This window comes from Choloepus didactylus, chromosome 17, assembly GCF_015220235.1.
Source record: "Choloepus didactylus isolate mChoDid1 chromosome 17, mChoDid1.pri, whole genome shotgun sequence".
NCBI classification, from domain to species: Eukaryota; Metazoa; Chordata; class Mammalia; order Pilosa; family Megalonychidae; genus Choloepus; species Choloepus didactylus.
In genome coordinates this window covers 48,591,016-48,615,482 of record NC_051323.1, presented here as the reverse complement: position 1 = coordinate 48,615,482, position 24,467 = coordinate 48,591,016, and the positions used below count along the sequence as shown (strand labels likewise).

At 37.9% G+C, this 24,467-nt stretch overlaps 1 protein-coding gene across 8 annotated transcripts in view; it reads right to left on the bottom strand.

Annotated features, from left to right (window-relative positions):
* The window catches only part of THADA (THADA armadillo repeat containing), a 400,812-nt gene that overhangs the window by 305,195 nt on the left and 71,150 nt on the right, over positions 1-24,467 (bottom strand). For all 8 annotated transcript variants that reach the window (XM_037806790.1, XM_037806789.1, XM_037806794.1 and 5 more), the window contains exon 23: positions 15,378-15,510. In XM_037806790.1, the coding sequence (XP_037662718.1) occupies positions 15,378-15,510 (133 nt within the window). The remainder of the gene's footprint in view (positions 1-15,377; positions 15,511-24,467) is intronic.

The following is a 24,467-nucleotide window of genomic DNA, read 5'->3' as shown; positions in this document are numbered from 1 at the left end:
CAGCATGACATGATCATATATACAGAAAGTCCCAAAAAATCTACAGCAAGGCTACTAGGGCTAATTAACGAATTCAGCAAAGTGGTGGGGTACAAAAATCAACATGCAAAAATCAGTAGTGTTTCTATACACTGGTAATGAGGAGGAAATCAAGAAAAATAATCCACTCACAATAGCAACTAAAAGAATCAAATATCTAAGAATAAATTTAATCAAGCAAGTAAACAACTCCATGTTCATGGATTGGAAGATGAAATAGTGATAGGAAGTCAATTCTACCCAAAGTGATTTACAGATTCAATGCAATCCCAATCAAAATTGCAATGGCCTACTTTTCAGAAATGGAAAAGCCAATCATCATATTTATATGAAAGGATAAGAGGCCCCAAATAGGCAAAAACATCAAGAAAAAAATGAATGATATTGGAGGACTCGCACATCCCAATTTTATAACTTCTTACAAAGCTACAGCAATCAGCATGGTGCAAATTAAGAGTTCAGAAATAAACCCTCAGACCTATGGCCAAGTTATTTTACACAAAGATGCCAAATCCCCTCAGTGGGAAAAAATAGTCTCTTCAACCAATGTTCCTAAGAAAACTGGACATCCATATGCAAAAGAAAAAAGGTGGACCCCTACTACCTCACATCCACAAACATTAACTCAAAATGGATCAAAAGAACCAAAATTATAAAACTGCTAGCAGAAAACATGAGAAAGCATCTTCAGGACCTTCTGCTAGGTGATACTTTCTTAGACTTTACACCAAAAATACAAACAACAAGAGAAAATATAGATAAAAAGGACTTCATCAAAATCTAAAACTTTTTGGGCTTCAAGGGACTTCAGCAACCTAAACAATGGAAAAAACTACATATTCAGAATACATTAAAAAATCCTACAACTCAACAACAAAAGACAAACAACCCAACTAAAACAAGGGCAAAAAATCTGAATAGACATATCTGCAAGGAAATATACAAATGGACAAGAAGCACATGAAAAAATGTTCAACATCATTAGCCATTAGGGAAATGCAAATCAAAACCACAATAAGATACCATATCACACCCATCAGAACGACTACTATTAAAAAATAGTAATAATAATAATAATGCGTTGGAGCAGATACAAAGAAATAGAACACTTGTTCATCATTGGTGCGAATGTAAAATGGTGCAGCCATTGTGGAAAATAGATTACCGTTTCCTCAGAAAGTTAAACACAGAAATAACATATGATATTGCAATCCCACTTCTAAGTATATATCCAAAAGAATGGAAAGCAGGGACTCAAATAGATATCTGCATGTCGATGTTGATATCAGCATTATTCACAATGGCCAAAAGGTAGAAGCAACCCAAATGCCCATCAACAGATGAACAGATAAACAAAATGTGGTATATACACACAATGGGATATTATTAGCCACACAGAGGAATGAAGTTCTGATACATGTGACAACATGAGTGAACCAAGAAGACATCACGTTAAGTGAAATAAGCCAGACACAAAAGGATATATGTTGTACAATCTCACTGACAGGAAATAATTAGAATAAGCAAATTCAAAGAGTCAGAAACTAGGATACCATGTTATCAGGGGCTGTGGTGCGGGTAGGGAATGGGTAGTTAATGCTTAACTGGTACGGAGTTTCTGTTTGGGGTGATGAAAAAGTTTTGGTAATGGATGATAGTGATGGTAGTGCAACGTTGTGACTGTAATCAACACCACTGAATTATACATTTGAATGTGGATAAAAGAGGGAATTTTACATTGTATATATGTTACTAGAATAAAAATTTAAAAAAAAACCCACAGGCTGTAAAACACAAACACTAAAGCCTAATGTAAACTATGAACTACAGAAAATAGTATAATTATAATAACATTGTTTCATCAATTGTAACAAAGGAATCACATTAATGCAAAGTGTTAATAGGGAAAACTGCATGTGTGCGGGAGATACATGGGAACTATGTATTTTCTGCATGATTTTCTGTAAACCTACAACTTCTGTTAAAAAAACAAACAAACATGAAGGCACTTTGGGAATTTGTGAGAGGAATAAAAATGAGAAGGAAAACATATAGGGGTACTACAAATTAGAGACTTCATTTCATTTATTTTCATTGCCTTTATTATACCTCTCCACTCTTGGATTGGTTAGGGTTAGGGTTAGGGTTAGATTTGGGGAACATTTAATGAGATACTATATGTACAGTAACCACTAATAACTGTTGACTATTATGATTTTGATTATTTGATGGAAGGATTCATAGGATCTGTTAACACTGGCCTTTATCATGTCACAACTTTTGAGGATCTTTGAGGATCTTGAAATGAAAGGAAGACATATTTTCTAATTTAAATTCATTAAGAATATTAAACAGAAACCTTCAGGATACAATCTGATTTAGTATTTTGAGGACTTTGGTTTTTATTCTTTGGGTTCATGAAGGTGAGAGCCCCTTAATTTCTTTTTTTTTTTAATTTTATTTTGAAATAAATTCAAACTTACAGGAACAGTTGCAAAAACAATACAAACCCCATACACAGAACTCCAGCATACCCCGACCCCCCTCTCCCGATACCTCAATCCACCAACTTTAACATCCTGTCACACCACCATTTCTTTCTTTCCCTCCCTCCCTCCCTCCTTATCTATCATCCATCATCTATTGCTCTGTTTTCTGAACATATGAGAGTAGACTGCACACATCCTTAAACAAACAATATAATTCACATATACATTTCCCATGAACAAGAACATTCTTTTATGCATTCCCATTAAGCGCACCTAAGAAGTTCAAGAAATTCAACATTGATACAAAACTTACACTCTATATTTCCTTTTTTTTCCCTTATATCCCAACTGTGTCCCTCTGAGCCTCTCTCCTCCATCCTCAGATACCATCCAGGATCATCCTTGGCATTTAATTGTCATTATCTATTTAGCTGTCTTTTTTTTTTTTTCTTTAATTGTGGAAACATATATACAGCCTAAATCTTCCCATTCCAACCCCTCCCTGGCATTCCATTAGTGGGATTAATCACATTTAGAATGTTGCAATGCTATCACCTTCTCACCATCCATTACTAGATATTTCCCTTCACCGCAAACAGAAACCCTACACTCATTTCTTAACTCCCCATTGCTCCTGTCCCCACTTCTCAGAACCCATACTCCACTTTTCATCTCTATGGTCATATTCTCTGATACTTTCTTTGTGTTTACCATGGGGCTTAAATTTAACCTCTTGAGTCTAGAACAATCTTATTTTTCTTTGATACCAACTTAACTTCAATAGGACACATAAACTATGTTCCTTTACTCCTCTGTTCCCCCACCTTTATGTAGTTCTTGTCAAAAATTACATATTTTACATTGAGTCCAAAACCAGTGATTTATCATTACAGTTTATGTGTTTTAGATCCTGTAGGAAGTAAATAGTGGAGTCACAAATCAAAAATACAGTAGTATTGGTATTTATATTTACCATGTGATCTTTACCGGAAATCTTTATTTCTTCATGTGGTTTCAGTCAATTGTTTAGTGTCCCTTCCTTTCAGCCTGCTCAATTCCCTTTAGCATTTCTTATAGGACTGATCTACTGGTGATGCAGTCCCTCAGCTTTTGATTATCCAGGAATGTTTTCATCTCCTCCTCATTTTTACCCTCCAGGTATCTGTGAATCTTCTAACTCTCTGATGTTTACTGACCTCTATTTGTATTCCATTGTAGTCAGAGAATGCGCCCTGAATAAATTCATATTTCTTTTTAATTTATTTAGCCTTGTTTTATATCCTAGCACATGGTCCATTCTGGAGAAAGATCCGTGTTCACCAGAAAAGAATGTGCGTCCCGGCGACCCAGGATGCAACGTTCCACACGTCTGTTAAATTTCTCTATATCTCTCTCTCTCCTTTCTTTGTTTCTCTGTTGGTAGGGCTCCCTTTAGTATCTGAAGTAGGGCAGGTGTTTTATTAACAAAATCTCTCAGCATTTGTTTGTCTGTGAAAAACTGACAAATTTGAAGGAGAGTTTTGCTGGATAAAGTATTCTTGGTTGGAAATTTTTCTCTCTCAGAATTTTAAATATGTCATGTCACTGCCTTCTCGCCTCCTTGGTGGCCACTGAGTAGTCACTGCTTAGTCTTATGTTGTTTCCTTTGCATGTGGTGAATTCCTTTTCTCTTCCTGTTTTCAGAACTTGCTCCTTCTCTTCAGTATTTGACAGTCTGATCAGAATATGTCTTCGAGTGGGTTTATTTGGATTTATTCTATTTGGAGTTCACTGGGCATTTGTGCTTTGTGTATTTATATTCTGTAGAACATTTGGGAAGTTTTCCCCAACAATTTCTTTGAATACTCTTTCTAGACCTTTACCTTTCTCTTCCCCTTCTGGGACACCAATGACTCTTATATTTGGACGTTTTATTTTATCTATCATATCCCTGAGATCCATTTTGATTTTTTTCCCCATTCTTTCTTTTGTTCTTTAATTTTCCGTTCTGTGGTCCTCAAGGACGCTGAGTAGTTGTTCATCTTCCTCCAACGTTGTATTATGAGTATCCAGTGTCTTTTTAATTTGGCAAACAGTTTCTTTAATTTCCATAAGATCTTCTATTTTTTTATTTACTCTTGCAATTTCTTCTTTATGCTCTTCTAGGGTCTTCTTGATGTCCTTTATATCCTGTGTCATGCTCTTCTTCATGTCCTTTATATCCTGTGCCTTGCTCTCATTGCCTGTCTTTAGTTCCTTGATTAATTGCGCTAAGTACTGTGTCTCTTCTGATCTTTTGATTTGGGTGTTTGGGTTTGGGTTCTCCATATCGTCTGGTTTTATCATATGCTTTAAGATTTTCTGTTGTTTCTGGCCTCTTGGCATTTGCTTTGCTTGATAGGGTTCTTTCAGGGTCTATAAAATATCAATCTCTAATTTGTCAGATCTACAGCTTGGCGGCATACACTTTCTCTAACTAACCAGCAGATGGTGTCCGCAAGTCACCTATTCCCCTCAAGTCAGTTCTCCCCAACTTTGTCTTTGTGGTGTGTGGGGGTCTGATTCTTGTGGGGTTCAACTGGTGCACCAAGTTTGGGTGTGTTGTTGGTGCTGTCCACCCTGAATGTGGGGCATGTGTCTGAGCGGTTAGGGAGGCAGGGTAGCTTTAATAATCAAACCTCCTAAGTGTTCCTGGAGATTTAAGGCTGTTGCAAGAGTCCAAGCCTTCACCTCAGTCCTGCCACAGATCATCTCTGCTGCTGACCCACAAGTCCCTGGCACTGGCATAAGGTCCCTGGGATTTCCGAGCAGGTCCCCCTTCTCAGCTGTGCTCTTCCAGGACCCCTGATGAGGGAAGGCTGTGCCACGTCACAAGTGCATGCCAGCCCTCCAGGGAAAGATGTGAAGATGGTTGAATGGGGCATGTTAATTTCCCCCTCTTCACACGGCTCCCCCTTCCCAGCTCCGGGACAATTAGCTGTGGGTGCCCTAAAGGCCACTGTCCACGGCCGATATTGTGGCATGTGAGCGGTGCTGAGGGAAACACTCCCCGTCACAGTGGGACCCTTGGCGCAGCTCTGGGCTACGGATCTGGCCCGGGCAGGAGCGACCCCAGTCTGCCAGGGAGATGGTTGCAAGGGGCACGGTTTCTTTCTCCTTTTGGCTCCCCTCTGACCCCCTGGCCCTGAGACAATCAGCAGCAGGTGTGGGAAGGGCTATCCTCCATGCCAGACACCAAGGCGTTGGGACAGCCTGCTCCTGCCGTGCTTCACTGCATGGTTCTCACCGTTGTATCCGCAGTCAGTCCAAGGTTTGTTTTTTTTTAAAAAGAACTAGTCTGTCTCCAAACACCAACCCACAGTTTCCCCACACCGCAGCATGGCTGCCAGACATTCAGCAGGCTCACTCACTCGTTTCAGAAAGCAGGCTCCCAGTTTCACCAAGAGCATGGTCCCTGTGTATTTAGCAGACCTTGTCCAGCTGGTGCATTGCTGGAACTGGTGTTCTGGGTCACTTTCTGGCTTTAATCTAGTATTTTTCACGGAGGTGTTTTTTTGCCCTGTCTTACCTAGCCACCATCTTGGGTTCCCCAGCCCCTTAATTTCTATATAGTGGAAATTAAATATTTTCATAACAGTGGCAGCATCTGGGTGTACTACTATGGGGCAATCTTTAAGGTATAATGTCAGTTTATACAGTAGCTGTTGTTTGTGTTACAAAGGAAAATGCACTCATACACACATTCTTGAATGCAGACGAGACAGGGTGTCAGTCTGCCTGGTTCAAGGCTTAGCTCCTGGCCTTTATCACGTCACAACTTTTCTAAGTCCCAGCTCATTCACCTACAATATACACATATGCATCTAACAATAAACAGGTAATATACAATACCTGTTTGAGTTAGCCTAGCTGCTGAAACAAATACCATACAATGGTAACACAACAACAGGAATTTTTTCGCTCACAGTTTCAGAAGTTAGAAGGCTTGCTTCCTCCTGGGGTTGGTATATTCCAGCTGCCTGGCAATCTTTGAGATTCCTCTGCTTTTCCATCACATGGCAATGCACATGGCAGCGCTTCTCCTTTCTCTTCTGGCTTGTTGCCTCCCAGTTTCTGGTTGCTCCCCATGTCTTTTCCTTCTGTGTCCAATTTCCTTCGCTTATAAGAACTTCAGCCATATTGGATTAATCTCCACCCTCATTCAGTTTGAGCACACCTTAACTAATAACATCTTCAAAGTTTCTATTTACAAACGGTAGGTTTATACTCAGAAGACCAGGGGTTGGGTCCTGAATATGCCTTTTGTGGGAGACATGATTCAGTCCCCAACAGCACCTATGACATAAGATTTCGGGAAGATTTAATGAGATACTATATGTACAGTAACCACTAATAATTGTTGACTGTTCTGACTTTTTTTTTTTTAATTCAGTTTTATTGAGATATATTCACATACCATACAGGCATCCATGGTGTACAATCAACTGTTCACAGTACCATCATATGTTGTGCATTAATCACCCCAATATATTTTTTTTATAGCAACAATGGGCATTTTTATTTTTTTATTTTTTTTTAATCATCATTTTATTGAGATATATTCACATACCAGGCAGTCATACAAAACAAATCGTACTTTCGATTGTTTACAGTACCATTACATAGTGGTACATTCATCACCTAAATCAATCCCTGACACCTTCATTAGCACACACACAAAAATAACAAGAATAATAATTAGAGTGAAAAACAGCAATTGAAGTAAAAAAGAACACTGGGTACCTTTGTCTGTTTGTTTCCTTCCCCTATTTTTCTACTCATCCATCCATAAACTAGACAAAGTGGAGTGTGGTCCTTATGGCTTTCCCAATCCCATTGTCACCCCTCATAAGCTACATTTTTATACAACTGTCTTCGAGATTCATGGGTTCTGGGTTGTAGTTTGATAGTTTCAGGTATCCACCACCAGCTACCCCAATTCTTTAGAACCTAAAAAGGGTTGCCTAAAGTGTGCGTAAGAGTGCCCACCAGAGTGACCTCTCGGCTCCTTTTGGAATCTCTCTGCCACTGAAGCTTATTTCATTTCCTTTCACATCCCCCTTTTGCTCAAGAAGATGTTCTCCGTCCCACGATGCCGGGTCTACATTCCTCCCCGGGAGTCATATTCCACGTTGCCAGGGAGATTCACTCCCCTGGGTGTCTGATCCCACGTAGGGGGGAGGGCAGTGATTTTCAAGTTGGCTTAGCCAGAGAGAGAGGGCCACATCTGAGCAACAAAGAGGCATTCCGGAGGAGACTCTTAGGCACACATATAGGGAGGCCTAGCCTCTCCTTTGCAGCAACCGTCTTCCCAAGGGTAAAACTTATGGTAGAGGGCTCAACCCATCAAACCACCCTATGTCTGTGGTCATGTTAGCAACCATGGAGGTGGGGTAGGCGAATACCCCTGCATTCTCCACAGGCTCCTCAAGGGGGCACTACATCTTTCTTTTTCCTTGTTTTTCTTTTCTTTTTTTTTTTTAACTTTCCCTTCTTTTTTAAATCAACTGTATGAAAAAAAAAGTTAAAAAGAAAAGAAACATACAATAAAAGAACATTTCAAAGAGACCATAACAAGGGAGTAAGAAAAAGACAACTAACCTAAGATAACTGCTTAACTTCCAACATGTTCCTATTTTACCCCAAGAAAGTTACATAATATAGCAACATTTCTGTGAACTTGTTCCTACTATATCCATCAGAAATTAACAGACCGTAGTCATTCCTGGGCATCCCCAGAACGTTAAATAGCTTATCTGTTCTTCTTGGATTATTGTTCCCCCTTCCTTAATTGCTCTCTACTGCTAGTTCCCCTACATTCTACATTATAAATCATTTGTTTTACATTTTTCAAAGTTCACATTAGTGGTAGCATATAATATTTCTCTTTTTGTGCCTGGCTTATTTCGCTCAGCATTATGTCTTCAAGGTTCATCCATGTTGTCATATGTTTCACGAGATCGTTCCTTCTTACTGCCACATAGTATTCCATCGTGTGTATATACCACATTTTATTTATCCACTCATCTGTTGAAGGACATTTGGGTTGTTTCCATCTCTTGGCAATTGTGAATAATGCTGCTATGAACATTGGCGTGCAGATATCTGTTCGTGTCACTGCTTTCCAATCTTCCGGGTATATACCGAGAAGTGCAATCGCTGGATCGAATGGTAGCTCTATATCTAGTTTTCTAAGGAACTGCCAGACTGACTTCCAGAGTGGCTGAACCATTATACAGTCCCACCAACAATGAATAAGAGTTCCAATTTCTCCACATCCCCTCCAGCATTTGTAGTTTCCTGTTTGTTTCATGGCAGCCATTCTAACTGGTGTTAGATGGTATCTCATTGTGGTTTTAATTTACATCTCTCTAATAGCTAGTGAAGCTGAACATTTTTTCATGTGTTCCTTGGCCATTTGTATTTCCTCTTCAGAGAACTGTCTTCTCATATCTTTTGCCCATTTTATAATTGGGCTGTCTGTACTATTGTCATTGAGTTGTAGAATTTCTTTGTATATGCAAGATATCAGTCTTTTGTCAGATACATGGTTTCCAAAAATTTTTTCCCATTGAGTTGGCTGCCTCTTTACCTTTTTGAGAAATTCTTTTGAGGTGCAGAAACTTCTAAGCTTGAGGAGTTCCCATTTATCTATTTTCTCTTTTGTTGCTTGTGCTTTGGGTGTAAAGTCTAGGAAGTGGCCGCCTAATACAAGGTCTTGAAGATGTTTTCCTACATTATCTTCTAGGAGTTTTATGGTACTTTCTTTTATATTGAGATCTTTGGTCCATTTTGAGTTAATTTTTGTGTAGGGGGTGAGGTAGGGGTCCTCTTTCATTCTTTTGGATATGGATATCCAACTCTCCCAGCCCCATTTGTTGAAAAGACCATTATGGCTCAGTTCAGTGACTTTGGGGGCCTTATCAAAGATCAGTCGGCCATAGATCTGAGGGTCTATCTCTGAATTCTCAATTCGATTCCATTGATCTATATGTCTATCTTTGTGCCAATACCATGCTGTTTTGGCAACTGTGGCTTTATAATAAGCTTCAAAGTCAGGGAGTGTAAGTCCTCCCACTTCGTTTTTCTTTTTTAGAGTGTCTTTAGCAATTCGAGGCATCTTCCCTTTCCAAATAAATTTGATAACTAGCTTTTCCAAGTCTGCAAAGTAGGTTGTTGGAATTTTGATTGGGAGTGCATTGAATCTGTAGATGAGTTTGGGTAGAATTGATATCTTAATGACATTTAGACTTCCTATCCATGAACATGGAATATTTTTCCAACTTTTAAGGTCCCCTTCTATTTCTTTTAGTAGAGTTATGTAATTTTCTTTGTATAGTTCTTTTACATCTTTGGTTAAGTTTATTCCTAGGTACTTGATTTTTTTAGTTGCTATTGAAAATGGTATCTTTTTCTTGAGTGTCTCTTCAGTTTGTTCATTTCTAGCATATAGAAACATTACTGACTTATGTGCATTAACCTTGTATCCCGCTACTTTGCTAAATTTGTTTATTAGCTCTAGTAGCTGTATCATCGATTTCTCAGGGTTTTCTAGATATAAGATCATATCATCTGCAAACAATGACAGTTTTACTTCTTCTTTTCCAATTTCGATGCCTTTTATTTCTTTGTCTTGCCGGATTGCCCTGGCTAGCACTTCCAGCACAATGTTGAATAACAGTGGTGACAGCGGGCATCCTTGCCTTGTTCCTGATCTTAGAGGGAAGGCTTTCAGTCTCTCACCATTGAGTACTATGCTGGCTGTGGGTTTTTCATATATGCTCTTTATCATGTTGAGGAAGTTTCCTTCAATTCCTACCTTTTGAAGTGTTTTTATCAAAAAGGGATGTTGGATTTTGTCAAATGCTTTTTCAGCATCTATTGAGATGATCAATTGATTTTTCCCTTTTGACTTGTTAATGTGTTGTAATACATTGATTGATTTTCGTATGTTGAACCATCCTTGCATGCCTGGAATGAACCCCACTTGGTCATGGTGTATGATTTTTTTAACGTGTCTTTGGATTCAATTTGCAAGTATTTTGTTGAGGATTTTTGCATCTATATTCATTAGGGAGATTGGCCGGTAGTTTTCCTTTTCTGTAGCATCTTTGCCTGGTTTTGGTATTAGATTGATGTTAGCTTCATAAAATGAGTTAGGTAGTGTTCCATTTTCTTCAATGTTTTGAAAGAGTTTGAGTAAGATTGGTGTCAGTTCTTTCTGGAAAGTTTGGTAGAATTCCCCTGTGAAGCCATCTGGCCCTGGGCATTTATTTGTGGGAAGATTTTTGATGACTGATTGGATCTCTTTGCTTGTGATGGGTTGATTGAGGTCTTCTATTTCTTCTCTGGTCAGTCTAGGTTGTTCATATGTTTCCAGGAAATTGTCCATTTCTTCTACATTGTCCAGTTTGTTGCCATACAGTTGTTCATAATATCCTCTTATAATTTTTTTAATTTCTTCAGGATCTGCAGTTATGTCACCTTTTTCATTCATTATTTTGTTGATATGGGTCTTCTCTCTTTTTGATTTTGTCAGTCTAGCTAGGGGCTTGTCAAACTTGTTGATCTTCTCAAAGAACCAACTTTTGGTGATATTTATCCTCTCTATTGTTTTTTTGTTCTCTATGCCATTTATTTCTGCTTTAATCCTTGTTATTTCTTTTCTTGTACTTGGTTTAGGATTGGTTTGCTGTTCATTTTCTAGCTTCTTCAGTTGATCCATTAGTTCTTTGATTTTGGTTCTTTCTTCCTTTTTAATATATGCGTTTAGTGCTATAAATTTCCCCGTTAGCACTGCTTTTGCTGCATCCCATAGGTTTTGGTATGTTGTGTTCTCATTTTCATTCGTCTCTATATATTTAGCAATTTCTCTTGCTATTTCTTCTTTAACCCACTGATTGTTTAGGAGTGTGTTGTTTAACCTCCAGGTATTTGTGAATTTTCTAAGTCTCTGATGGTTATTGACTTCTAATTGTATTCCATTGTGGTCAGAGAATGTGCTTTGAATAATTTCAATCTTTTTAAATTTATTGAGGCTTGTCTTATGTCCCAGCATATGATCTATTCTGGAGAAAGTTCCATGAGCACTAGAGAAGTATGTGTATCCTGGTGATTTGGGATGTAATGTCCTGTATATGTCTGTTAAATCTAATTCATTTATCAGATTGTTTAGGTTTTCAATTTCCTTATTGGTCTTCTGTCTGGTTGATCTATCTATAGGAGAGAGTGATGTGTTGAAGTCTCCCACAATTATTGTGGAAACATCCATTGCTTCCTTTAGTTTTGCCAGTGTTTCTCTCATGTATTTTGTGGCACCTTGATTGGGTGCATAGACATTTACGATTGTTATTTCTTCTTGCTGAATTGCCTCTTTTATTAGTATGTAGTGGCCTTCTTTGTCTCTCAAAACATCCCTGCATTTGAAGTCTATTTTATCTGAGATTAATATTGCTACACCTGCTTTCTTTTGGCTGTAGCTTGCATGATATATTTTTTTCCATCCTTTCACTTTCAGTTTCTTTGTGTCCCTGTGTCTAAGATGAGTCTCTTGTATGCAACATATTCATGGTTCATTTTTTTTTGATCCATTCTGCGAATCTATATCTTTTAATTGGGGAGTTTAATCCATTTACATTCAACGTTATAACCGTGAAGGCATTTCTTGAATCGGCCATCTTATCCTTTGGTTTATGTTTGCCATATTTTTCCCTCTCTCTATTAATATCCTTTATTGTACCCATACCGAATCTCTTTAGTACTGAACCTTTCTCCAAATCTCTCTGTCCTGTCTGTTTCTCTGTCTGTAGGGCTCCCTTTAGTATCTCCAGTAGGGCAGGTCTCTTGTTAGCAAATTCTCTCAGCATTTGTTTGTCTGTGAAAAATTTAAGCTCTCCCTCAAATTTGAAGGAGAGCTTTGCTGGATAAAGTATTCTTGGCTGGAAATTTTTCTCTCAGAATTTTAAATATATCGTGCCACTGCCTTCTTGCCTCCTTGGTGGCTGCTGAGTAGTCACTACTTAGTCTTATGCTGTTTCCTTTGTATGTGGTGAACTGCTTTTCTCTTGCTGCTTTCAGAACTTGCTCCTTCTCTTCTTTGTTTGACAGTGTGATCAGTATATGTCTTGGAGTGGGTTTATTTGGATTCATTCTATTTGGAGTTCGCTGAGCATTTATGATTTGTGTATTTATGTTGTTTAGAAGATTTGGGAAGTTTTCCCCAACAATTTCTTTGAATACTCTTCCTAGACCTTTACCCTTTTCTTCCCCTTCTGGGACACCAATGAGTCTTATATTTGGACGTTTCATATTATCTATCATATCCCTGAGGTCCATTTCGATTTTTGCAATTTTTTTCCCCATTCTTTCTTTTATGCTTCCATTTTCCATTTTGTCATCTTCGAGGTCACTGATTCGTTGTTCAACTTCCTCTAGTCTTGTACTATGAGTGTCCAGAATCTTTTTAATTTGGTCAACAGTTTCTTTAATTTCCATAAGATCATCCATTTTTTTATTTAGTCTTGCAATGTCTTCTTTATGCTCTTCTAGAGTCTTCTTGATTTCCTTTATATCCCGTACTATGGTCTCATTGTTCATCTTTAGTTCTTTGAGTAACTGCTGTAGGTGCTGTGTCTCTTCTGGTCTTTTGATTTGGGTGCTTGGGCTTGGGTTATCCATATCGTCTGGTTTTTTCATATGCTTTATAATTTTCTGTTGTTTTTGGCCTCGTGGCATTTGCTGAACTTGATAGGGTTCTTTTAGGGTTTGTAGACCTATTGAAGTCCTTATCTCTAATTTATCAGATCTACAGCTTCGTGGAGTACACTTGCTCTAACTAACCAGCAGGTGGCATCCACAAGCCACCTGTTCTCCACAAGCCAGTTCTCCCCTGCTTAGCCTTTTTGGTGAGTGGGGGAGTGAGTCTTGTGGGGCCCAATTGGTGTACCAAGCTTGCGTGTGTAGTTGGTGTTGCCTGCCCCGTATGTGGGGCGTGTTTCTGGGCAGTCGGGGAGGGGGTGGTGGTCCTAACAATCAAATCTCCCTGGTGATCCTAGAGTTTTAAAGCTGCTGCAATAGTCTAATCCTTCAGTTCAGTCCTGCCACAGTTTGTCTCTGCCACTGACCCACAAGTTCTTGGTATTGGCGTATGGCTCCTGAGACTTGCAAGTGGGCCCCTCTTCCAGGCTGTGCACCCTGGGTCCTCTGTTGAGGGATGACTGTGCTATGTCACAGGTGAGTGCCGTCCCCCCAGGGCAGTTCTGGGCTGCTGGGCTGTGTAGGGAGGCTCCCAGTCTGCTCAAATGATGGCTGAATGGGGCTTTGTTAATTCACACTGCTCCACCTTCCCAACTCTGGGACAATCAGCTGAGGTTGCAGGGAAGGCTAATGTCCACGCCCAGTTTTGTGGTGTGTGCCTGTTATTTGAAGCACTTCCGTCACACTGGGTTGTCTGGGGCAGCTCTGGGCTATGGGGCTGGCGATGGGCAGGAGTGTTTCCTGTCCACCAGGATGGTGGCTGTGAGCGGACACCCCCCTTTTCTTGGGAAGTTGTGGTGTTTATGAATTTTCTCAGCCACTGGATTATTGCCTTTTGTCTCAGAGCTCTCTTAGTTCTGCTCTTGACTTGACGTGCCCAAATTGAAAGTCTTTGAAGCTTTCTGTATTGGGCTTCTTAGAGTAATTGTTTTAGAAAAAGAAAAAAGGATTAAAAAATAAAAAAAATTAAAAAAAAAAAAAAGGGCCCTCCTCAGAGATCTAATGGGTTATTGAAATGCTAAGAGACAAAGCAACCAGGGCCATTAAGGAAAGGTCCACAGGGCAGAGAGATCAGCTTTTCTTCGGGATTTGCATATGCGCCTCAAGGCCTGAGCTCCGCCCTTCCCCTTTCTGTGTTCACCAGAACTCCAAAAATCCTCTGCTTTTATTTTGGAGTTTTTCGTGTTGTTTTTTTTTTCTATGCCTGTCTCCTCTCTGCTGGGCTGGCTGCTCTCAGATTCTCTGGTGTCTGGTCTCAGTCTATCTATGGTTGGAGTTTGGATCAGTAGAATGAGTTTCCGATAAGGGCTGCCACTGCAGTTCTCCCTTCTCCTTCCCGGAGCTGACAGCCCCTCCTCCCACAGGACTGAGCCTGGCAGGGAGGGGCGCGGGTCCCCTGGCCGCAAAAACTTACAGATTTCGCTGATCTCAGCAGTTTGACATTTTCATGAGTGTTGTATGAAGTATGCCCAAAGACAGATTGCTCTGTGGTGTCCAGTCCACGCAGTTCCTGGCTTTCTACCTACTTTCCTGGAGGAGTAACTGAAACATACAGCTCACCAGTCTGCCATCTTGCCCCGCCTCCTTGATTGTTGTGATTTTGATTATTTGATGGAAGGATTCATAGGATCTGTTAACACTGGCCTTTATCATGTCACAACTTTTAAGGGTCTTTGAGGGTCTTGAAATGAAAGGAATACTTATTTTTTCCAATTAAAAAAAAAAAAAAAAAAAAGCAACGTGCATTTCCTAGAAGTGAACAATGGGAGAATACAAGACAATCTTGCCTGAAAGTGTGTCACAATGATGTCTGTCTACTTAATAAACAGGCGGAAATCTATACCACACTCTGTTCATATTACAAGATTGACCTCTCAGAGAGTTTGTTCCAAGAACAGTCATTTCACTAGAATACACTGTCCATATATTAAAACAAACCCACAAATACTATGGTACTGAAAAGAAAGAACTGTTCCTTATGCAACATGTTCGTTCACATATCAAGGGAATTAGGATATACTGTTATCAAACGAAACAAAGAAATAAACAAACAGCTATGGTTCTATAGATAAATACCTGTATGTAGAAAGGAATTCCAGCACTACGCCTTGTAGCACAGAGTTTAGACGAAGGATCACTGCATTTAATTTCCTCTAAAACATTCCATAACCACTGTTCCAGCAGCTTTTGCAGACTCACATTAGGGGACCTAAGAGGCATTTGGAATTATCAGACAACAAAAGGTAAAAGTACAAACTATTGATACACATTAACAGTTAGAAAAGAATAAATATCCTTACATCTGGGGGTGGGGAGAGTGGAAAATATTTAAATATCTTACTTTTCATCTACTTTCCTCTTTATTTTGGGTCTTAGGATTTGAAGCAATTATAGGCTTCATGTATATAACTTGGATTTGTTTGAAAAATGTTTTAATGCTGCATTCACATTCAAAATGTCCTAAAGGACGTTAATGTTTTACACTATAAGACTGAAGAATTCCAAAAAAAGACCATAACTTTATAGTTTACTGTAATTTATGTTGTACATTTATAGAGATTATAAACATATACAAAGAAAAGTCATTTTACATATATTTTTAGTAATCATTCTCATCTCTCTCAAAATCTGTCATACCACAAATAAAATTTTCAAATAGATCCTATGGAAACTTAGTAAAGCAGATTCTCTGGGAGGAGGCGCAAATGTTTCAGGTTTTTTTGAACATTAACGTTAGTGAGCTAATGCTCTATTACATCAAGTGTTATCTTAAGGTCCTTAAAAACAATTAAGCTTTATTTTTAATTTTTAAACTTATGCCCTGAAAGATTGTATAATATTTTCCTAGAAAGCAGCATATTCAGTGGTAGGTAGATAAAATTATTTTGCATAACATTTTCCTAGAAAGTAGAATATTCAGTGGTAAGTAGATAAAATTATTTTAGGACAGTAACTGGATTTAGCTTAAATTAATAGATGGAAACAAACACCTAAAATCCAACAGAAAAATGTTCTCTTTTTAATTTTTAAATTTTTGCAGTAAGATAACTGATTTCCAATTTATGTGAGAACTAGATCTCTTAAAAACACATGTGGGATTTTTTCATTTACTCTAATATGGTAAAACTTCAGTTTCTCACTTAACATTCCAAATAACAACTCAAATTTAGTTGTAGATTTGACATAGAACAAAATATATATAAATAAAATATATATAAATAATATTACTTTAAAGAAAGTATTATATATAAACAATATGACTTTAAAGGAAGTATTTTTAAGGTGGACATGGGCCTAAAAAATATTATTTCATCCATAAATGTTACAATCATATCTCCCCAATTTCAGCAGGCTCTGTTGTTTTAAAGGTTTCCTTATAGCACGATAATGTCCAATATGACAGCCCCTCCCACTTAGATACCAAAGCCAGCAATCAAAAATCTAAGCCACCACATTAAAAGAGATTCAACGACATAACAAATGGAATGTGTGGACCTTGTTTAGATCCTGATTTGAAAAAACCAAATACAAAAAGATATTTTTTTCAATAATAGGGAAAATATTTACATGTTTTAAACCTTACAGGGCAAAAAAGAATTATTTCTAGGGTGTGCTATGGCACTGTGAACACAGAAGAGTCCATAATTTGAAGTGCAAAGGAATAAAAATACCAGCTATGGGATTTCCTTTTTTTTAACTTTTTATTTTGAAATACTTTCATACTTACAGAGAGTTACAAAATTAAAACAAACCTCTTAGAGAGACTTCCCCATACCCAGATCCACCAATATTAACATTTTGCCTCATTTGCCTTATCATTCTACCTATCCATCCATCCATCCTTCTGACCATCTATCTGTCTATCAAAGCCATTTGCTGAACATCTGAGTATAGGTTGTACACATCATCCTCTTTGAACACTTAATACTACCATGTATATATCCTAAGAACAAGTGGTTTATATAACCACCTAAAGTGCAGTTATCAAGAAATTTAACATTGATATAAAGCTCACAGTCTATGTTTTGATTTGTTCATGTCCCAATAATGTCCCTTTAAGCCTTTTCTCCTCCCTTCCTAGATCCCATCCAGGATCATGTATTGCATTTAATTATCATTGTCTCATTAACTGCTCTTTTTTTTTAAATTGTGGGAACATACATACAACATAAACTTTCACAGCTCAACCATGCCCAAGCATACCATGCAACAGGATTAATCACATTCACAATATTGCACTACCCTCACCATCTTCCATTACTAAAACTTTCCCATCTCTCCAAACAGAAACCCTACACCCATTTTGTATTAATTCTCCATTCCCCCTGCCCCCTGTCCCTGGCAACCTGTACCCTAATCTCTGCCTCCAAGAGCTTACATATTATCCAATATTTTCTTTGTAGTAACCATGGGGCCAAATTTAACATCCTAAATCTAAAACAATCTCATTTGCTTTGATACCAACTTAACTTCAACAGTACACACAAACTATGTTCCTACACACCTCTGTACCCCCACCTTTATGTACTTCTTGTCACATATTTCATGGTTATACATTATAAGTCCAAAACCACTGAGTTATCATTGCATTTTATGCATTTGTCTTTTAGATCCTGTGGGAAGTAAAAAGTGGAGTTACAAACCAAAAGCATAATAATACTAGCATTTATATGTTCCCACGTCATTACCCTCACCAGAGATCTTTAATTCTTCATGTGGCTTCAATCTGTCTATTGCCCTTTCATTTCAACCTGCAGAACTCTATCAGCATCTCTTGAAGGGTCGGTCTAGTGGTGAAAAACACCCACAGCTTTTGTTTAAACTCTCTCTCATTTTTAAAAGACAGTTTTACCAGATACAGAATTCTTGGTTAGCAATTTTTCACTTTCTGCACTTTAAATATGTCATCCTACTGCCTTCTTGTCTCCATGATTTCCAATGAGAAATCAGCACTGAAGTCTTATCAAGGCTCCCTCGTACGCAACACACTGCTTCTCTCTTTCAAGTTTCAAAGTTCTCTATCTTTGGCATTCAACAGTTTGATCTTAATATGCCACACTGGGTTTCTATTTGGGTTTATCCTGTTTGGAATTTCCTCAGCATCTTGGATTTCTATATTTATGTCTTTCATTAAATTTGGGAAGTTTTCAGCCATTATTTCTTTGAATATTGTCTGTCCCTTTTTCTCTCTGGGACTCCCACAATATGTATATTAGTACACTTGATGGTGTCCCACAAGTCTCTCGGGCTCTGTTCACTTTTCTTCTTTCTTCTTTCTGCTCCTAAAACTGAATGATTTCAATAGTCTTTCTTCGAGTTCTCTGATTTCTTCTTCTGCCAGATCCAGTCTGCAGTTGAACACCTCTATGGAACTTTTAATTTGTTACTGTGGTCTTCAGCTCTGTTTGGGTCCTTTTCATAATTTCCATCTCTCTCTTGATATCCCCTTTGTGTTGATCTATCATTTTCCTGATTTCCTTTAGTTCTTTGTCCATGCTTTCCTTTAGCTCTCTGAGTATATTTAGGTTCATTTTTTAAAGTCTTGTTCTAGTATGTCCCAGGTCTGATCCTCTTCACTGATGCTTCTGATGCTTTAATCCTCTCCTTTCCCTGGCCATCACTTCCTGTCTCTTTGTATTTTTGTAACCTTTGGTGGAAACCTGGACATTTTGATACTGTAATGTGTTACCGCTGGAGTTCAGACTCTGAGATCTGTTCCTTGAGTGTTTATCCACCTAGTGTTATAATAGCACTTTCCTTGAATGCCAGGAACTAACAAGGAAGGAAGGAAGGAAGGAAGGAAGGAAGAGAGGGAGGGAGGAAGGAAGGAAGGAAGGGAGGGAGGGAGGGAGGGGGGAAGAAAAAAAGAAAACACCTTTCCCAGTGTTGGTCTGTGCAGGAGCTCTCCTTCAGGGCTTATCCAGACAATGGTGGCTCTGGGTCAAAGCATAGGGGCCTCCCTAATCCATTCTGCACGCATGTCTTGTGCATGCATGTGTAGCCCTAGAAATTCCCTCAAGTACGTGGTTCCAAATATCTCCTCTTCCCTAGGAAACAATTTCCTCACAGACTGGGCAATTCACTGTATGTCGCACAGCCAGCAATCCCTTGCCCCTGGCATCACAACTTCACTGCTCTCCCACAGCATTCTGTAGGAAAGCTCAGTGAGTTGCCTTTTACACACAGGGCAAGTTCTGGGATGGTGAGTCCCTCGGGCCACCACCAGACAGATTGGGCCAGACATACATGCTGCCAGTGTGATCACGAGGGTTACTCCGGAACTGAAACCAGTGATCCACACAGGAGCACTGGCCAGGTTCATACCAAGATGAGTAGAAGAGGGGCCCCCACAAGATCCTACTTTTTTTAAGTAAATTTTTTTTTTGATTTGGCGCTTGCCCTGTTACTGCAGTCCTTTCACTATTTTCTCGAGCTTTGAGAAAGATGTTTCTGACAGTTCTTGCTGGTTGTTCAAAGCTTCTTGGGGGGACAGAGCCCTGAAGCATCCCATTCTATCATCTTGATCAGGGAGGTGCTCTGGGGATTATCTTTTAATATTTCACCAAACAACAATTAAAAAGGATGAAGCAAATGTAGCAAACTTCTGATAACTGTTGTATCTAGGTGGTGGGTATAGGTGGTTCATTATATTATTATCTCCCTTATACATATATATTTGAAATTTTTCATAATAAAAATAATCTTCCCATACTCTTATGTTTTTAAGGATTGATGTTATTTCCCAATCATTGGATTTTACATATTTTTAAAATTAAAGTAAATGCCTAATGTTTTATTAAGTACTTTCTCTAGTTTTTTTACTAACATTACCACTTGATAAGAGTTCTCATATATTTCCTCAATCAAAAACTGACATCTATATTCCTCAGAGCAGTTATTTAAATGTTAATGATATAGTTCGTGGATTACTGCCTTTTTTCACTCCTTCTTCACTTTCTTTTAAGTATCTCTGGGCTAATTCATTTCACAATGGGTAAGACAGGGTAAAGAAAAAGAAAAGAGAGAATGAGAATTAAAACAGAAGACTTTTTTGTGACCTAACCACCAAGAAAAAGTTGGAGTTAAAGAGTTGAGCAAAGTAAAAACTATTTGTTCTAAGATTATCTGTGGATTTCATTTTCTTGTATTTTCTTCCTCACTACAGTGCCATGGGCAATTTAAAACTGGCTTATATATAATGATGCAGTCTAAGGTCAAGTCTCCTGTAGGGATTTACTATGTTTTCAAATAGCAAAGGGGAGAAAGAAACTACAGATAGGTATTTTCCTATTTCCTTATTCTTCCTATCAAATGCACTGAAACACTAGTACAACAAATACTAGTTTGGCAGCACCCCTCAACACTGTCAGTGAGCTTTTCCTGGGCCTCCCTGAGCTGGACACACTAAGGTTCTAGCAAAGCCAACCAATCAAGGAGGCAGGCAAGTCTGGAATCCGAGTTGGCCACCTCACCATGCATCACTCTCCCCTGTTGAACTTAAAATGGCTCTTGACTATTATCCAAATCTTGATCTTACTCCTACAAAATATGAGCAAAACAAGGAAAATGTCAGATACACACAATACTATTTATATAAAGCTTAAATCATGAAATTCAATATTCATATTGTTTATAAATCTATTACACAGGAATATTATAAAAATATTCATGGAAATAATAAACTCCAAATACTACATGGTGATTACATCTGTGGAAGGAGAAAGAGAAATAGAATTGGAGTTTAGTACACAGAAGGTTTTAAGAGTATCTGTAACATTTTACTTTTAAAAATCTGAAATAAATTTGGCAAAGATGTTAGAGATTTTAAAAACTAGTGTGCCTATACAACTATTATTTCGGTATTCTCCATATTTTTATACAACTAATAAGTGACAGAGAGAGAATTAAAATATAAATTGACACCAAAGCCCTTGCTTTTACTAAGGCATTACTTCAAGGTGCCTGTCCTAAATGCTGTTACACATTTGCCTTGATCTGACTTATGACAAAGGTACTATTAACCCTCTTTTGTTTACTTCAGTGGATTTAATTCATTCATTCTCAAAAAAAGATCTACAGAGTACCTAGTAGTTGCTTGACACTTTGCTGTATCCTGGGAAAGGAAGCATAGAATAATAATTCCAAATTACACATAATACAGAAAGTGTTTTCATGTAACTTTGGAATATATTAGAGTATGTTATTTCTTAAAAGCTACCTTCCTAATCATGTTTTATTCAGGTTACCATTCAGATTAATTTCAAGTCCTGATTTTTGACCATCAAGGTGGACGTGATATGGATGGAAAGCTAGCTGGAGAATGAAAACTTCCTACAGAAAATCCATATAGCAGATAACCCACTTATGACTGACCTGGAGTTACCCATGTCTCATTCATTTTTGGAGGACCTCCAACTCCCTTGGGCAACTGGGGAAATTTATGACAGCTAATAAACTGTTTTCTTACATTAACTGAATGATTCACCACTGGCATAAAGGAATTATTTTAACTGCAAATACAAAGCAACTAATTTTACATTTAAACATGGAGTACATAGTTTAAAACCAATACATGAAGCAAAATTCCCAGAAGATTATCAAAGCCAGGATCACCATGAAACTAATCACATATATCCATGACATTCCAACCTCAAACAAATAGTTTACTTACCAAACTGTTACCATTAAGGGCTCTTAGCACAAAAAGGCAGAAAATTCTTTCCCTTGCCCATAAATACAAACTTTCATTTTGTCAGATTTAAGAGCAACTGCAAATGAAAATTCAGTCCAATAAATAGTTACTGGATTGAGAAAAATAAATATGAACAAAAGCATGGCTACTTTTTTCCTAACTGTTAATAAACTTGTACCTTACCATGGTTCCTTAGTTCTCTTCCTTTATTTTTCATTTGTCACCATTTAAATAATTCTAGATAATGCAAAAAGAAAAAACAAAGAGCTTGTTTTGGGGACAAAACCAGAATTCTAACCTTGACACTGAACAAATGATGTATTGTTTACTCAAGATCTACATTACCTGCCATCACCATTATCATCTGAATGAAAGTAGCAATAAGCAATAGTCTTAACAACAAACTCTTAGCCTGGCTACTCAGAATAACAAATTTTCAGATTCCTAAAACACTATACAACACATATCTGAGTAAATGATACACAGGCAATCAAGGAAGGAATAACTAGTACTGGTCTGATAACAAAATACAAAGACATAAGATTTTACTATTTTATAGAAAGGAAACTGAAAAATGTGTAGCTATCTACATATTTTAAAAGGGTGGAGTTTTCAGGGAAAAAAGACAAAAATATCTGACAATTTTAGAATAACTTCAAAATCTCTACCATATTACTGTTATGAGAATTCCACTTTTCTCACTCACCCAAATCCACGGTTTTGCATAGCAAAGTTTTAGCTGCCTAGAACATAAAAAGCAATGAAGACTTTTGCCTTTGAACTGGGATGGGAGGACTACACCCTTATACTTGGCTACAGCATACTCTCTAAGTTTGGAGGAAAAAAATTATCTACAGTAAAAAGAAGAGTATGCTTTCACAAACTACATGCTTGTCCATGTACCAATCTGAAATTATCCACTGTTGAACTGGACAAACTGATTTAAGATTCCGAATACACATAGGAAAAGAGAACAGGATAAAGGCAGCTTGGAAAGGACAAGTATGATTTCTGAGAACAGAAACTTTATCTCCATTTATTTTGTGCATTCACATAGTTTCTCCTTTGTCCCATCCTTCCCCTTTCCCCCTTTCCATGCAACTCCTTAATACATATATGTACTTTGTTCATAATCTTAACAGCTATTGACTAGGATCCATACATATTAATATTTGTACAATTCCCAGGATACCTTTTAGTTTTATACCCATGCAGTTGAAGGCTCTCAGAAAAAAAAATTTCCAGGGAGCAAAAAAATCCAAACTCCACCCTTGGCTCACAAAGCCCTCATATCTGGGCAACCTCATTCAACTTCATCTTAAATCATTTTGTTTTTAAATACACCAAGGGCGTTTGCATTAGCTGTTCCCATTACTTAGAAAGCCTCTCCCTCAGAAAGCTGCTGCTTTTTGTCATTCAGGCTTTGGCTTAAATCTTACTTTAGTCTAAGAGGAGAGATCAAATTCGATCACATTGAATACATATTGCCATCTTATCTTTTCTAATTATGTCTATCTCTTCCCCTTAAAATATAAGCTCCATGATATCAAGGACATTCTCCATCCTAGTTACTTATCCTGGCACCTAGAACAGGGCCTGGCACCCAACAGGAAGTTCAAAAAATATTTGTTGAATAAATGAATGACCTATAAATTACCAACTCTTTTGAGGATGGCATTCTAAAAAATCAAGCTGACAAAGAAAAGGTATAGCACCTGGAAAAGAAAGTATAAACAATATTTGCTTTTCAATTACAAGAAATGCCATCAGTGAGATAGTAGGTATTCAGCTCCTTAGTCTCCCCAAACAGGTATAAACACGTTCAGCAAATTCTCACATACCAAAGTCATAACACTCATATGATGATATTTTCTTACTGAAATTTACAAGTAACCTATCAAAATCAAATATAATAGCCTAAATTCTGCCTCAAAAGATAATTTTTCCAAGATTCAAGAGCAAAAACGAGTATAGGCTAGTTCAAGTTCGGGTAGTATTATTGAACTAAGGTCTGTACAGCTGTGTGTATAGATGAAGCAGAAATGTTCCAAATAACCAAGGTTTCTGAGTTTTAACTACAGAAATAACATTTAATCTAAAGTTATAATCTTTTTCCTTCTTAAGTAACTCTCTCTAGGAGACCTCCTTCAATCTCATGGTTTCAACGATCTCCTCTGTATAGTTGACTCTCAAGTAAACACCTCCAGCCAGAGTAACCAACTGTTCCTGTTGGCCCAGAATTGAAGTTTCCCACAACGCTGGGCTTTCAGCACTAAAAAAAAAAAAAAAAAAAAAGCCCCAAGGCAAACCCATGAGGTTGGTCACCCCACTCTAGCCCTGACCTTACACCCGAGCTCCTGACCTATATTCTGAACTGTGTGTTATCCTTCTAGACAGCTTACTAGAAACATCTCAAACTCAACACATCTAAAACATTATCCCACCTCTAATCAGGCCCTACTTCTTGACTTATT